The 13,966-nt window shown below is 38.3% G+C and overlaps 3 protein-coding genes across 4 annotated transcripts; 1 reads left to right on the top strand and 2 right to left on the bottom strand.

Annotated features, from left to right (window-relative positions):
- Window positions 1-222: 222 nt before the first annotated feature.
- LOC119991787 (RNA-binding protein 24-A-like) lies at window positions 223-5,074 on the bottom strand. 2 transcript variants are annotated; one of them, XM_038838245.1, is made up of 6 exons: window positions 4,573-5,074; window positions 4,314-4,446; window positions 3,648-3,783; window positions 3,060-3,096; window positions 1,808-2,099; window positions 223-1,568 (listed from the first exon to the last, which is right to left on the bottom strand). In XM_038838245.1, the coding sequence occupies exons 1-6, from the start codon at window positions 4,780-4,782 to the stop codon at window positions 1,525-1,527; spliced, it is 852 nt and encodes a 283-aa protein (XP_038694173.1). In that variant the 5' UTR covers window positions 4,783-5,074; the 3' UTR covers window positions 223-1,524. The 2 variants fall into 2 exon arrangements, with proteins under 2 accessions (XP_038694173.1, XP_038694175.1); XM_038838247.1 differs by having other exon boundaries at window positions 223-1,588; window positions 4,573-5,070.
- Window positions 5,075-8,333: 3,259 nt separating this feature from the next.
- Window positions 8,334-9,519, top strand: LOC119991785 (probable carboxylesterase 18). Its single transcript, XM_038838243.1, has one exon. The coding sequence runs from the start codon at window positions 8,403-8,405 to the stop codon at window positions 9,441-9,443; it is 1,041 nt and encodes a 346-aa protein (XP_038694171.1). The 5' UTR covers window positions 8,334-8,402; the 3' UTR covers window positions 9,444-9,519.
- A 3,139-nt stretch (window positions 9,520-12,658) lies between these two features.
- On the bottom strand, window positions 12,659-13,966 carry LOC119991789. The gene is made up of 2 exons (XM_038838249.1): window positions 13,238-13,966; window positions 12,659-13,167 (listed from the first exon to the last, which is right to left on the bottom strand). Exons 1-2 carry the CDS (start codon window positions 13,365-13,367, stop codon window positions 12,713-12,715), a joined length of 585 nt encoding a protein of 194 aa, XP_038694177.1. The 5' UTR covers window positions 13,368-13,966; the 3' UTR covers window positions 12,659-12,712.

The following is a 13,966-nucleotide window of genomic DNA, read 5'->3' as shown; positions in this document are numbered from 1 at the left end:
CCCTCAGAGACTCGGTACGCCACTGGCCTCCCTATTAGTATCATGTATTATAAAAGTGTTATTATAGGAAAAAACTCATCTTTGATAAGAACAAGCATCAATTCAAAAATTAAAAAAAAAACATAACAGAGAACTTGAGCAGTAAAAGGAATTTCCTTGGATAAGCCCCAAGACAAAAAAAAAAAAAAATAATCAGGCCAAAAGGTGTGAAGCAAGAAAACAAATTTGGAGCATATGAGAATATATATCATATGAATTTGGTTTTATGATATGATGAACAAAGCATTAGCAGAAGTAAGCATGAATATAAGAAGTCTTGGAATTAATCAAAAAAGCATAATAGTAAGCAGACAGATACCCATCTCCAACCATCCTTACGGTGAAGAAGAGATATCTTGCCCTAATTAAGTTGAATATAATCCTACTTACAGTCCAGACAGCAGCAGGTTTATCATATATATAAGAGTAGCATGCGCAATACGTTGCATCTCCATGAAGAAGTTCCACAGAGGGGGAGAGAGAAAGAGAGAGCGAGAGAGAGAGAGGAAAGCGTGGGAGGAATGGATAACCTAAGTCCTAACCATGGTTGTTAGAGGGAAGTGGAAACCCAAAGGAACCCAAAATATCTCCCAAGGGTTACATGCAGATGCTATATATATTTTCACCATCTCCACATCCATTAATGGAGGTCTGATGAAATGTACGTCCTAAACAAATTAAGTAGTACTGAATACCCTAGCTAGAAAAACAAATGTCTCCTAATAGTTGGGAGCTAAATATCCAAATTTTAGCTCCACAGAAGGAATTTACAAAGAGAAAATAACGAGATGAGTTAACTAATCAAGATTTTCTCCCTTTATCCCAAAGGGAATGTGATTCATCTGAAACAAAACATTTATAATTAATCAAAAAGGACAATTACTGACTCCATGTTCATATATCCTAGTTCTAAATAAAAACCTAGAAAGATTAGATTATACAAGTCCTACTTACTAGAACCCTAAGACTAGCTAGCTTGACAAAAAATGGGGGCATCCCACACGCCCCCATGGATTTAGTTGGAGGGATTAGGTAGCTATAATACATTTTAAACTGATTTGGGCCTGCTAATCTTGTTTGTTTATATTACATTTTCGCAAGCCATTTTTTTCCCTGAAAATCAAATGATCAGCCTTTCCTAGGCTAATTAAAGATTACAAAATGGGTTATTTTTCAAGTAGCGCCTTTCCAGGGCTAATGAAGATTGGACCAAAAAAAAAAACTCAATTTGGTTCTTCTCTTCAAGGAACCTTTGTTTTCTTTCCCTGAAAGAAGAAGAAAAAGAGATGCATGATGATTCTCCAATTTTGGAGATGATGGTTGAGCCCCTACGGGGAGCCATATTTCCCAACTATGCGAAACATGCATGCATGGGCTTGTGTTAGAAAGAATGAAAAACCATGGTTAGGGCGAAGGTTCAAAGAGATTTAGAAATGTAGAGAGAGCTACATAGCTTCTTGGGATGATGAGTCTTGACGGAGATCTCTAGCGATGAGGAATTGGAGGAGCTTGCAGGGCCATTGTTACGCCTGTGGCACAGCAAAACACACTGTCAAAGATATTAGTACTTCTTTCTACACAACATGTATACACACACACACACACACACACACACACACACACACACACACATATATATATATATATATATATATATATATAGAGAGAGAGAGAGAGAGAGAGAGAGAGATGTAATTTTAAATGCATGTGTGCAGTTACGTGTATATATGAATATAATAGTTTACAGAACGCTGTATATATAAATTACCTGATTGCAAAGCTGGTGTAGAGGCAAGGGACAAGGGTGCACCATGGCCATAATGGTGTGGGTAACCCCCTGCTGCTGCTGTTGTGGAGTTGATGGATGAATACTGAAGTAGGTGGTGGTGTGGGTATTGCACACCGTAGCCTTGGCCGCCCGAGGCATACCCGGTGGTGGTTGCTGCTCCTCCGCTCCCTTCCCCGAACTGAAGATAGGGGTAAAATCCGGTCATCATCCCTGTACCATACATGGGATACTGTGCTCCTGCAGCTGCTCCTCCATACATATTATAGTAGCTCTGAACCAACCAGGCATATTCATTTACACACAAGTAAGCTTCATAATTAACAATATTGTTTCACATACATGTATCAATGTTGTATAATTATAATATAATATTGGTAAGAAACCATGATGTTGGCTTGATGTATTGGTGGGCATTCTAGCAGATTAGTTCAATCAAATTGGTCAAACCAGAAAATTAAAGAGTTGACTAATCGGGTGAATTTTCCATGTTTGCCCATGTTACAAATTAAGCATGCAGCTGCGGACCGGACCACGAGAAAATAAAGTAAAGTCATATTTGTTTGGCAGCCGTCCTTTGGATGCCAAACGTGCCCAAACCCATTAAGCCAAGCACAGTCAAAAATTTTGAAAAACCCAAAATAGCTTAGGATTAAAAAATAAAGTAACTTTTTTTTTAATGGAGGACCACCAAGCCCAACATGTCTTTTGGATAATTAAGTGAACGTAAATCTTAGGTTGACAGGCCAATGCGTATAAAGTTTCTCACATGCTAACAAGGTAATCTTGAGTTGAGGCCCATTACACACGAAGACCCACTAACAAACCCTCACATTCAGGTCAAAAGCCCATATGCATGTGGCCACCAAAAAAATGCTGCTGGCTGAAATCGAATTTTGGATGCAATTGTCCAATCGATTATTAACGGAGTCAACTCTCAACAGTTAAAAAACTCAAGTATAGGAAGCTATGTTAAGTTTAGGATCAAGGCAAGCACAATCACCCACAGTCATATTTCTATTTTCTCTCTCTGCTAATTAAGAAATTGCTAGAGACCATTATTTGTCAACAAACCGACAAGTTCTTTTTTAAAATAGGTGGAAATAGCTGCAGTAAAAGGTGATTGTCTCCCAAAAGTTATAAAGGGCATGCAAATTGGGATGGAATCCTAAGATGGATGGCGGGTATTAATTAATGAAAGCATATATATATAAGAAGAGAAGAATACAATTACCGTTGGGTAAGTGTAATCCGTGGAGTATGGAGGGTACCTGAAATATATAGTTTTTGTTAAATCACAAAAAAAAAAAAAAAAACACGCAGCGAGGTTTTGAAGATTATTCCTTAAAAAACAACGTAAGCATGACATAATTATACATACATTGCATTGCACCACCAAAGTAAAATCATACACATGTAATTACTATGATTATTATTAGTAAAAAAGGCCGAAAAGAGTGTGAAGATACAGGATGAGAGAGGGAGAAAAATACGATATATACATAGGCATGTGCACTTGCATTATTTGCATAACTCATTCATTCAAGGCATGGTCCACACATGTATTTAGGTAGCAAGCAAATGAAGGGTTCTGGTGCTCTCTCATCCGTCTGTACCATATATATATATATATATATATATATATATATATATACATCCAAATCCAATAAAGGAGGGTGTCAACTTTGTAAGAGAGATAGAGAGAGATCAGATGGAGAATATAAGCCTAGGTAGGGGTTGGAATGGGTGTGTGTGCATGAGTTGGCAAGCACGTGCATGCACGAGAGAGAGAGAGAGAGAGGAAAGCAATGAATATATATACCCATAAAGATTATAAGGAATGCCTTGTTGGAAGCCATAATGAGGGAAGGTTGCAGCTGAAGCAAAAGTTGCAGCTGCTCCTCCAAATCCTGTCTGAAATGCGCTCATTACCCTCAAGTTCCTTCCTCCTCCTCCTCCTGCCATCCATAATATATTAATACATATTCATTTTTTGTTTTTCTTAACATTACTTATTTAAACTTAATTAATTCACTCCTTCATGATACCTGTTGTAGAGTAAATAAAACTAAAACATAAATGGGGGAGGAATATTCACGCTACACTTGACTACTGTAGTTCAAATGTTAGTTGTTTCGAGAATATTTTTGGACCCTCAATTAAATTCCTTCAAGCAAGTTAATTAAATTATATATATAGAGATATATATAGATATATAGATTTTTTTTTCTAATTAAGAAGGCACGAATATCCATAAATAACACTTGTATGATCATAATATATATTCAGCATCGATCAAACAGACAACATAAAAAATATTTGAGCAAGCATCTTGAACACAAACTTTACACCTCAGAAAATGGAAGATTTCATGTAACTTTTTGCCAGATCTGAAAAATATTTCCTAAGGAAAAACCTCAATATAATTAATTAATTAATTATATATGAATAAAAGAAAGGAAAAAAAAAAGGTGGATGTGGTGGGTACCGTGCTTAGGTGTGGAAGGCTTGGATCGCTGAACACCCAACGAAGCAAGATTGCAGTTAGCCCTTCTCCCATCAATCACTGGAGCTGCATCTACACATGCCCTCATCGCCGCTTCTGCCTCGCGGAATGTTACCTGGATCAGCACTTATTCTTTTCAATATACAAGATCCATCGATCGATCGATCACAGAAGATGATGATGATATATCCATGATCAAGAAATAAAGAAAAGTAAAAAAGATAAGAGAGAGATCACATACGAATCCGTAACCCTTGGATCTTCCGGTGGCCTTGTCAGTGATGACAACTGCCTCCAAGATCTCACCAAACTGCTCAAAGTAGTTCTTCATGGTCTCCTTCTCGGTTTCCCAAGCCAACCCTCCCACAAACACCTTTGTGTATGTTGTGTCTCCGAACTGATGCCCTCCTCCTCCTCCTGCAATATGTTGTGTATTACCACCACTTCCCATCTCTTCCAGCTAGCAGCCTCTTTGTCTCTCTCTATATATGATCTCGCGCGATCTCTTGAGTAGTTAAATGATCGACCTCGATCTCTATCTTCCTTCCTCAATGAACGAAGGAGAATCCAAGATAAGACCAGAATTACTAATTAGTTGGATCTTCTGCTATATCTTGACGGACTTAGGAAGTGAATACGAGTGCCAGACGAGACACAGACAGAGAGAGACAATTAGGTCAGAGTCAGACAGAGATCAAAAGCAAGAGAGGGAAGAGAAAGCAAAAGTACTTGTACCCAACCCCAACCCCAGCAGCAGCACCAAAATATATATTTTTTATTAAAATAAAAAAGAGAAAAGAAAGACCCTCTCATAATACACACGTCAATTATATATACACAACAAAGCAGGAGACTCCGGCAGGCAGCCCCTCACCCTCAGGCCCCAGTGCTCCTCCCTTACATTTCACTTGTTCCACGCGCCATCATTTCGCCTAGCATTAAATTCTCTAATCCTCACTGGTTTTGAAGTTTTCACGCGCTACAGTGGAGTGTGGAGATTGGGTTTATGGGCCATTATGATGTCCGTCTTTTGATTATATGGATAATGGAATGGCCACTTGATACACCTTGCCTTCTTCTAATTACGGAACTACCGCGAAGCAGTACCGATGGAAAGTTAGTAACACACACTTAGTGGCAGAAACGGAACGGGGGGAAATTTTTGTAAAACAAGGGAGGGAATGGAGGATGAACTCACGCGGGAGGTCCACGGTCAAGACTCGAAGCTTCATTAGTCGATTTGCCTCTCCCTCTCTCTTTCTGTCTAAGGGAAGTACCTTTTTGGCTTTTTTAACATTCGAATGATTTTTTTTTAAAGAATGAGGACATTTTAATGATTCAATGTTTGAATCTATATATATATATATTATACTACACTTCCATCTTAAAATTGTCGTTGTTGGCGGCTAAAGATTGGACTTCCTATAATTAAGCCAAACCTAACCCTCAAATACAAATTAACGTCCTCGTACATTAAGGGCGACAAAAATAATGGACGACTGAAGTTTAATTGTCTCGCAATGTGGGCGGCTCTTTAGTGAAATCATGATTTGTTTAACAACACATTTATTTCCATGATCAGGGGTTGTTCCCTTCTTTTAAACTCAAAAAAGAATTTGGAGTTGAATTTTGTATATGATGACGTATAAAACTTTCTCTTGTTCTGATTACGTCACCGGTCAAGAGGTGTTATGTTGTGCTATGCTAGGTTGTGCTAGGTTGTGCCAAGTCTTGTTACACTATGTCAAGTTTGCTCAACACAAGGAAGTGCGTAAGCTATGGGAGCTTGAGTTTGCGTTTGGGGGACCTCTCTGACGCTCAAGTCAGTACTTAGACAAAAAGAGAGAGTGCTCAGTATTCGGAACTCTCTTCTCTCAAATGTGCAAGAGTAAGAAAAGTAGCATGTAACATTTACCTATGGTGGAGGGTCCCCTTTTATATTGGTTAGGAAGTGGTAGTTACAAGCGGTTGTGGAAGATCATGGGTGAGGATGTGGATCTGTCGATTACTCTTCTAGTAATCTTTTTTCTTATGGAGCATAGCATCGGGATAGGTCGTTCTATGGAACTGAGCATGTTTGCTCGACGAGGTACCGAGGGTGGTCCTCTAGTCATGCCATGGAACTTTTCTCCTTGCCCTCTTAGATGTTCATCATCTGGTATGCTCTCCATTCTATGTCAGATGTTAGGACACGTGGCATGTTATTAGTGGAGGTTACTTTTGGTATTATCAGTATATTAATCCGATCCTTCTTGATTTTTTTCACCGGAAGATTAATAGTTATATGAAGAAGATCACATGGCTGTGATAAAAAGCGGGACCAACCAAACGGACAGGATTATACAAAGAAAAAGAAAAGAAAAGGTCTTAACTGGCATATTGGGGCAGCTGTCTCCAACTTCTTTGACCAAGAAATAAAGTTAACATCAAATATCCACTCTCTCTCACTCTTTACACACACACTGTGACCAATGACCATGCATCTTCTGTGTAAAGAATAGGGCAGAGAAGGAAGAGAGGGTACATTATGTAACCAATTCATACACATGCCTGTCTCACAGCTTTATATCCATGGGGGTGGGGCTCTCAATTTCGATAAGTTTCTATGCGCCCCCACTCCCAGCTCAGTACTTCATTCCCATCATGCATCCATCTGCATGATTCTCTTTCTGCCACATCATCTCTGCTTTTATTTCCCTTGTGTCCTCATAAGTTAAAGGCACACTGATATTGCATTATGCCACCTATAACATGTGGCATGTCATATTATCATTTGACACACAAACACAACTTCCCTAATAAGGTAGAAATTATTCACTGAGTCCATAAACATCTATGTAGCTAGCTACGACAGTACTTTGTATTATGCTTGCTGTTCAGATATTGTAGCGTTTGGCCTGCCTTAAGAGAGCCCGCTAGCACCGGTAAAAAGGTTCATGAATAGTTTGAGTGCCATGCATAAAACCTTAGCAGGTTTCGCTCAAGATTTCGACATTAATATTACATCGAATACGAGTCCAGCATGCATTGAATTCTCCTATATATGCTTCAGTTGGCCACGCACCCATAATCGACAAATGACCAGTTTCCGGGACCAACTACTTCACTTTGACCGTTCGACGAACATGAAAAGCTACCCCAACACGTGAATTGTCGTTAAGGGTAACCGTAACTCACATCTCTGTGGGCCCGTTTTTTCAATCGGTTCAAATACTTGGGTCCACTTAATGCTGGCCACGGCCATACAATTAATGCACAAACAAGCAACATTTGTTTTTGAAAAATGATAAAGATATCACCAACACATATGAAAACTCCACAATTCGTTTAAAATTGCAGAGTTTACAATTTGAATCCAATAATTTGAGAGGTATGTTACATCACAACACAATTTTGTTTTTCTATTTTTAAAACTTGTCCGATTTTTTTCTCCACCATTAGATGTGAATTGTAAAATATAAGGAATTGCGGAACCCTCAAATCCCTCAGCAACATATGTGAATTAGAAATATTTTGTTTGATCACTTTTGTAAATCCCGGTGAAATGAAAAGCCTATTTAGGAATATATATTCTGCAGCCTTTACTTTTTCTTTTTTTTTAAATAAGGCTAGAAATATATTTCTTATTGGAATCAAACCTAACACATATATACCTAACTCAATCGATTGTCAACAGAGCCACTTCTCATTGGTTTCGGCAGCCTTTACTTGCAGTATAATTAATTACATCACAATGTCACGGTACTATAATTAAAAAAAATTTGGCCAATAATATGTGATTTCTATATGAAATATATATGTGTGTGTGTGTGTGATTCATTCGGTATTATTACAAAGGAATTAGAGCAAACGTATTTCCTTTTCCTTGTTTTAGAACATTTTTTAAAATTAATATACACGTACAAACGTAAATATCGGATCTCCCACCAACATTATAGAGGCGTATATAGTAAATTCATCAATATTAGCAAACATGATCCTCACATGTTTTATTTATATATAGTGTGTGTTTGTGCAGATTATGGTAAATCTAGTTCAAGCCTTCAAGGAAAGAAAGAAAGCTAGCAAGAAATGTCAAAAACGACTCCCAATCTTCCGCTGAAGGTCCGCCTCCTTCTCTCCGCCCACGTCTTCTCCGTTGACGCAGCTCGAAGATCAAATCTTACCGTCAACCGGGGCCTTGTCAAGGTTTTCGACCCCAAATCCCCTCCCTCCTCCAAACCTATCAACGACGTCTCCTCCTTCGACGTCACTATCAACAGCGACACCAAACTTTGGCTCCGCCTATACAATCCCACTACTACTACTTCTACTAGTGCTACGTCACCAGGAGATGGTGTTAATGATGACGTCAGCTTACCTGTGGTAGTTTACTTCCACGGCGGAGGCTTCTCTTTCATGGGCGCCAACTCCAAAAACTACGACGGTTTATGCCGCAGACTCGCTCGTGAGATCCCCGCCGTCGTCCTCTCAGTGAATTACCGTCTGGCTCCGGAACACCGGTGTCCCTCCCAGTATGAGGACGGCTTCGAGGCTTTGAAATTCCTGGAGAGCATGGATTTCGGATCGTTCAAAGCGAATGTGGATCTCAGCCGTTGCTTCATAGCAGGAGATAGCGCAGGAGGGAACCTGGCCCACCACGTGGCGCTCAAAGCCGCCGGCGAGTATAGCTTCGAGAAAGTAAAAATAGTAGGACTGATAGCAATACAACCATTTTTCGGAGGCGAAGAGGAGACGGAGTCAGAGAAAAGGATAAAGGGAGGTTCATTGATAACGGAGGAACGAACGGAGTGGATGTGGAAAGCGTTCTTGCCAGATGGGTCTGATCGTAACCATCCATCAGTGAACGTGTTCGGGCCAAACGCAGTGGATATATCTGGTGCTGTTGGGTTTCCCTCAACGCTGCTTATAATCGGAGGGTTTGATCCATTGCAAGACTGGCAGAGAAAGTACCATCAAGGCTTGAAGAAAAGCGGCAAGGAAGTGGATTTGATTGAATACCCCAATGCAATCCACGCCTTTTATTGCTTCCCGGATCTACCCGAATCAGCCTTGCTCATCACCGAAATCAAAAATTTCATGCACAAACAACTATCTAAAAACTCTACTTAGGCTTTTGTCTTTTCTTGCAGTTTCTACGTGTATTTTTGCATGATAGTAAAAGTCTTTTAATTTAAGTTAAACTAAATTATCTTCTTTTTGTTTATGAATTTTATGAATTATGTTACCTAACGATCAAATATTTTAATTTAAAATATTAAAAAATATGTTTGATAATTGTTCCTAGATACGTACGTGACCAGAGAAAGAATGTAATATAGATAAATCTTTCCGTTAAAATCATAAATGTAATGTTCTTTCACACACACACACACAAAATATCCATATCTATATAATTACTTGAGAATTTTAATCATTTGAGAACTCATTAAGAAGCTAGTGTGAAATTCTTATTCATAATCATTCAATTATTTATGAGTTCTGTCTAGTTAAGAATTGCGAAAAATGTTATATCGAATTAATTATATACCAATAAGTGAAAATATAAATATCATTCAATTCCCTACTATATATAATGATGAATTTTTTTCATAAGATTGATGAATTTTTTAAATAAGAATAATAAAATACTTTACGTAAGGAAATCTTTTCAAAATATTGCACTTGACAGTATGTTATTTGTCCCTTGCATGTTGATGCATGGATGGTGTTATACAGTAATATTGAATATGACCCACGATCCACATTTTCTATTTTAATTTCCCAGAGATCGACGTTGTGAAAAAAGAAGAGATAACAAAGAATTGAGTGGTTCGATTGTGAAAAAAGAAGGAATTAATCGATGGAGGACCTACTGATAAGTTGCTACAGCCACGTTTATCAAGGATTAGGTAAAACGCGTCTTTCTACTTCTTAATTACCAATATTATTATCATGTTAATAAGTCATCTAATCCCACCTGCAACCAATCAAAAGCTTCTTATCTTTTCAGAAAGTACTTAGTTTTTTCCCCCGGGAAGGGAAATTGATGCAGAGCGTGGTAGAACAAAACGAATTCGAAATAAAAGATATGGTTTTACTAGATCAAGTCACCAAGAATTGAACAAAGTATAATTAGAGAAAAATCTCTGATTTTTATTAAATTCGACAAAAACTCATCTCTAATGAGAATTTACAACCTTAAATAGTAAACAAAAATGAAACCCTAATTAAATAAAATTAAAACAAAAATACGCATTCCCACTAGAACTTCTCGATATCCCACTCAAGGAAGGGAAATATGTCTCATTCAGCACCTAAGCTTCCTCCAACGCCCACTCCGGGAAGGGCAATCTGCCTCGTTCAGCACCCAATCTTCCTCATGCGCCCGATCCAGGAAGAGTAATATGGTTGTGCTGCATCAACCTCCTCTTGTTGGAGAAAACTCGACCTCGAGTTTTTACGAGTTGTAGTAGTAGAAATTTTATCAGAGATAACATCATTGATACAAAAAAATATGTCTATGACCAACGCCTCCTTAAACTCTAAACTTCAATACAAAAGAGACCGAAGAATTCTTTACGTTGTGAAATCAATATGGAATAACAAAATCAACAAATTCAATAGACACCATAACATGGTCTTGAATGTTGTCAGAGTTCTCCTCCATTAGTTCTTAATTGATCTCTTCTTACAGCAACAGATCTCCTTCATCTAGATAATCATCAAAGATTGGTTGCAATAATTCCTCATCTTGTTTATCCTCAACTTTACCAAGGGTCTGTTTAACTTTGCCACGTCTTCTTCCTATTTATCAAAGATATGTGTTGATAATTCATCCAATCTTTCCTCCTCTTCAGTAGTCACTCAATCCAAGAATTCCTCTAGTTGACTGGCCCATTGGAGCTTAGGAACCCAATTCGCAATCCTAACTCCCACCACCTTAGATCAGGATTTCTGACTTGTCTTCTTCCCCTTGCACCCCTTGGATGCCAAAAAGGGTTAACGAAGTCTTCATCAGATTCGGACTCATCTGTCTCCTACAGATTCGATGGTGGGTTTGTTGGTGGAGATGCAACGTGGCCTCCAACCATTGCGCGATCAACTTCAGCTACCTCGTTATTCGACCTTCCATCATTCGTTTGAACGGCTCGAAGGGTTTATCCAGATCTGCATCCTCCCTTGCATACACCTCCTCCAAAATCACATGTTTTTTGGCAGCTTATCTCTTTGGCGACATGACTAGGAACATGCAAAACTCTGATATCAACTGACACAAAACATGGTAGAACAAAGCGAATTCAAAATCAAAGATATGGTTCTACTAGATCAATCCAACAAGAATTGAACAAAGTAGGGCTAGAGAAGAATCTCTGATTTTTATTAAGTTTGACAAAACTTTTCTCTAATGAGAGTTTACAACCGTAAATGGTAGACCAAAACGAAACCTTAAGTAATCCTAGTTAAATAAAAAGAAATACAAATTAAAACAAAATTATCAAAAGAAAATACACATTCCCACTTGAGCTTCCTAATATCCCGCTCGAGGAAAGATAATCTGTCTCATTCAACACCCAAACTTCCTCGAGCGTTCGTTCCAGGAAGAGCAATCTTAAGCTTGTTGTGCTACATCAGAAATGCTTATTTATATATGGCCTAGTGTTATAATGAAACTATTTTTTTTCGTAGTTTATATGCTTGTGTTTTTTTTTTATTCATAAATTTGAGACTGGGCTTCCCATGTGAACGGCCAATTTCTAGGGTTTGCAGGTGAGATTATTCTCTGTTTTGCAGTGCTTCACTGGTGTGCTGCGCTGCTACCTGCTTAAATGAAAAAATGGATGGTGACATCTGGTAAGACTTACAAATGATAAGGGCTTTAAAAATATCGAGCCTAAACTCTTGAGTAATTGGGCCTCCGGTATTTCCTTCAAAGCCCAAAATTTTGAAATGTCTAGTGATTGGGCTGGGCAAGTATGTTTAAGACTTTTTAGTGTGATTGGGGCCATTGGGCAATCATTGGGTCCGTTTGGGAGTGTGGTGTATTTTTATGCTGTGAGGTGAGGTGCTGTCAAGTAAAAAGTTGTGGTACTGTGAGGTGAGTTCTATTGAGAAAAAGCTTTTGGACGTGTTACTAAAAAAACTGTGGTGAGGTGAGGTGAGGTGCAGTTTAGTGTTTGGATGAACAAAAATGTTGTGAGGTGAGTTGATATAAATTGTAATAAATAATTATTTATGTTATAAATTCTAATGAATCATTTTTTATGTTTGACTATTATATTTGTTAAGGAGTATTTTTTATGATGTTATTTTTTTAATAATAATATCAAATTGGGAGGTTCTTTAGATCTAATTTATATATAATCTACTTAAAAACGAAATACAAATTTGCTTATGTTGCATTACAAATCATATAACTCGACTGCAATCATATCGCGTAAAGTGGTCATCTCTAAATCTTCATTCAACTGTAAGGGATCCCCATTTTCCATCGGAGTACCAAAGTCGTCGTCATTTCCAATGACCACCGATTCATTACCATATGCGAGGAAATCTTCATCTTCAATTACGTTCATTCGAATAAAGTTGTGTATTGCCATGCATGCAACAACAATCTTTATCTGAGTGTCAAATTTATATGACGGCATCCGAGTTAAGATCAACCATTTCTTCTTTAATACACCAAATGTACGCTCAATCACACTTCGTAGGGAAGAATGCGCATGATTGAATGCTTCTCGGGGGCCTGATGCTTGTGGGCCATTACGAAAGACCTCTAGGTGGTATCTCTGCCCTTTATATGGCGCAAGGTATCCCCTCTGATTTGGATATCCGGCATCAACTAAGTAGTACTTCCCTACATTAATCAAATTTATAGTTAGTGGTAAAAAACATATTAATAAAAATAACAAATGCATAAAGTTTACCTGTGGGAGGGTGAGGGAAATTGCTATGTACATCTGTTAAAACTTTATTGAATATCCGTGAATCATGCGCCGACCCTTCCCATCCACCACACACAAACGTGAATAGCATGTCGAAATCACATACTGCCATAACATTCTGGGTCGTCACTCCTTTCCTCCCAATATATGGAATACGTTCTTCAGGAGGCACAACTGCAGCTATGTGTGTACCATCAATTGCCCCAATGCAATCTTTAAAAAAAGGATTAAACTTGTCATTTCTGCGATTTGCCGAGGAGTGGCACTAAACTCGGGATCTCTAGGCTTTATAATATCCCTGGACATTCTTATTATGCTTTCCAACACTTTGTGAAATTGACGATGAATTGTCTCACCGGAATGTTGAAAGCGATCTTGCACTGCCCTAGTACTAACCCCTTGTGCAATGATATATATGAACATGGCAACCATCTCTCTCAATCCAACGTTACGTGATGCCACTAATCCGTACTTTGTTGACAATTCATTACACAAATCAAGGAAGACACGTTTTTCCATCCTCAATATAGATAACGATTTGATTCGATTACCTCGAAGTAAATCTGTTATCCATTTATGACCAGACAATTGAGAAGTCCAACACTTTTGACGTGGCACGGCATATGTCAGTTCACTAATGGCTACCACAGCACCTAAAATGCATGCATCTGTAATGAACTCATCTTCATCCCAATTATCATCATTCGCCAT

The sequence above is a fragment of the Tripterygium wilfordii genome, chromosome 22 (assembly GCF_013401445.1).
Source record: "Tripterygium wilfordii isolate XIE 37 chromosome 22, ASM1340144v1, whole genome shotgun sequence".
Taxonomy (NCBI): domain Eukaryota; kingdom Viridiplantae; phylum Streptophyta; class Magnoliopsida; order Celastrales; family Celastraceae; genus Tripterygium; species Tripterygium wilfordii.
This window is presented reverse-complemented; position numbering and strand designations above follow the sequence as displayed.

Coding starts and splice junctions, on each gene's coding strand:
- LOC119991789 (XM_038838249.1), bottom strand. CDS start 13,367: ATGGCAGTATGTGATTTCGACATGCTATTCACGTTTGTGTGTGGTGGA. Junction 13,168..13,237: donor TTTCCCTCACCCTCCCACAG/GTAAACTTTATG, acceptor TGATTAATGTAG/GGAAGTACTACTTAGTTGAT.
- LOC119991785 (XM_038838243.1), top strand. CDS start 8,403: ATGTCAAAAACGACTCCCAATCTTCCGCTGAAGGTCCGCCTCCTTCTC.
- LOC119991787 (XM_038838245.1), bottom strand. CDS start 4,782: ATGGGAAGTGGTGGTAATACACAACATATTGCAGGAGGAGGAGGAGGG. Junction 4,447..4,572: donor GATCCAAGGGTTACGGATTC/GTATGTGATCTC, acceptor GTGCTGATCCAG/GTAACATTCCGCGAGGCAGA. Junction 3,784..4,313: donor GCCTTCCACACCTAAGCACG/GTACCCACCACA, acceptor TATGGATGGCAG/GAGGAGGAGGAGGAAGGAAC.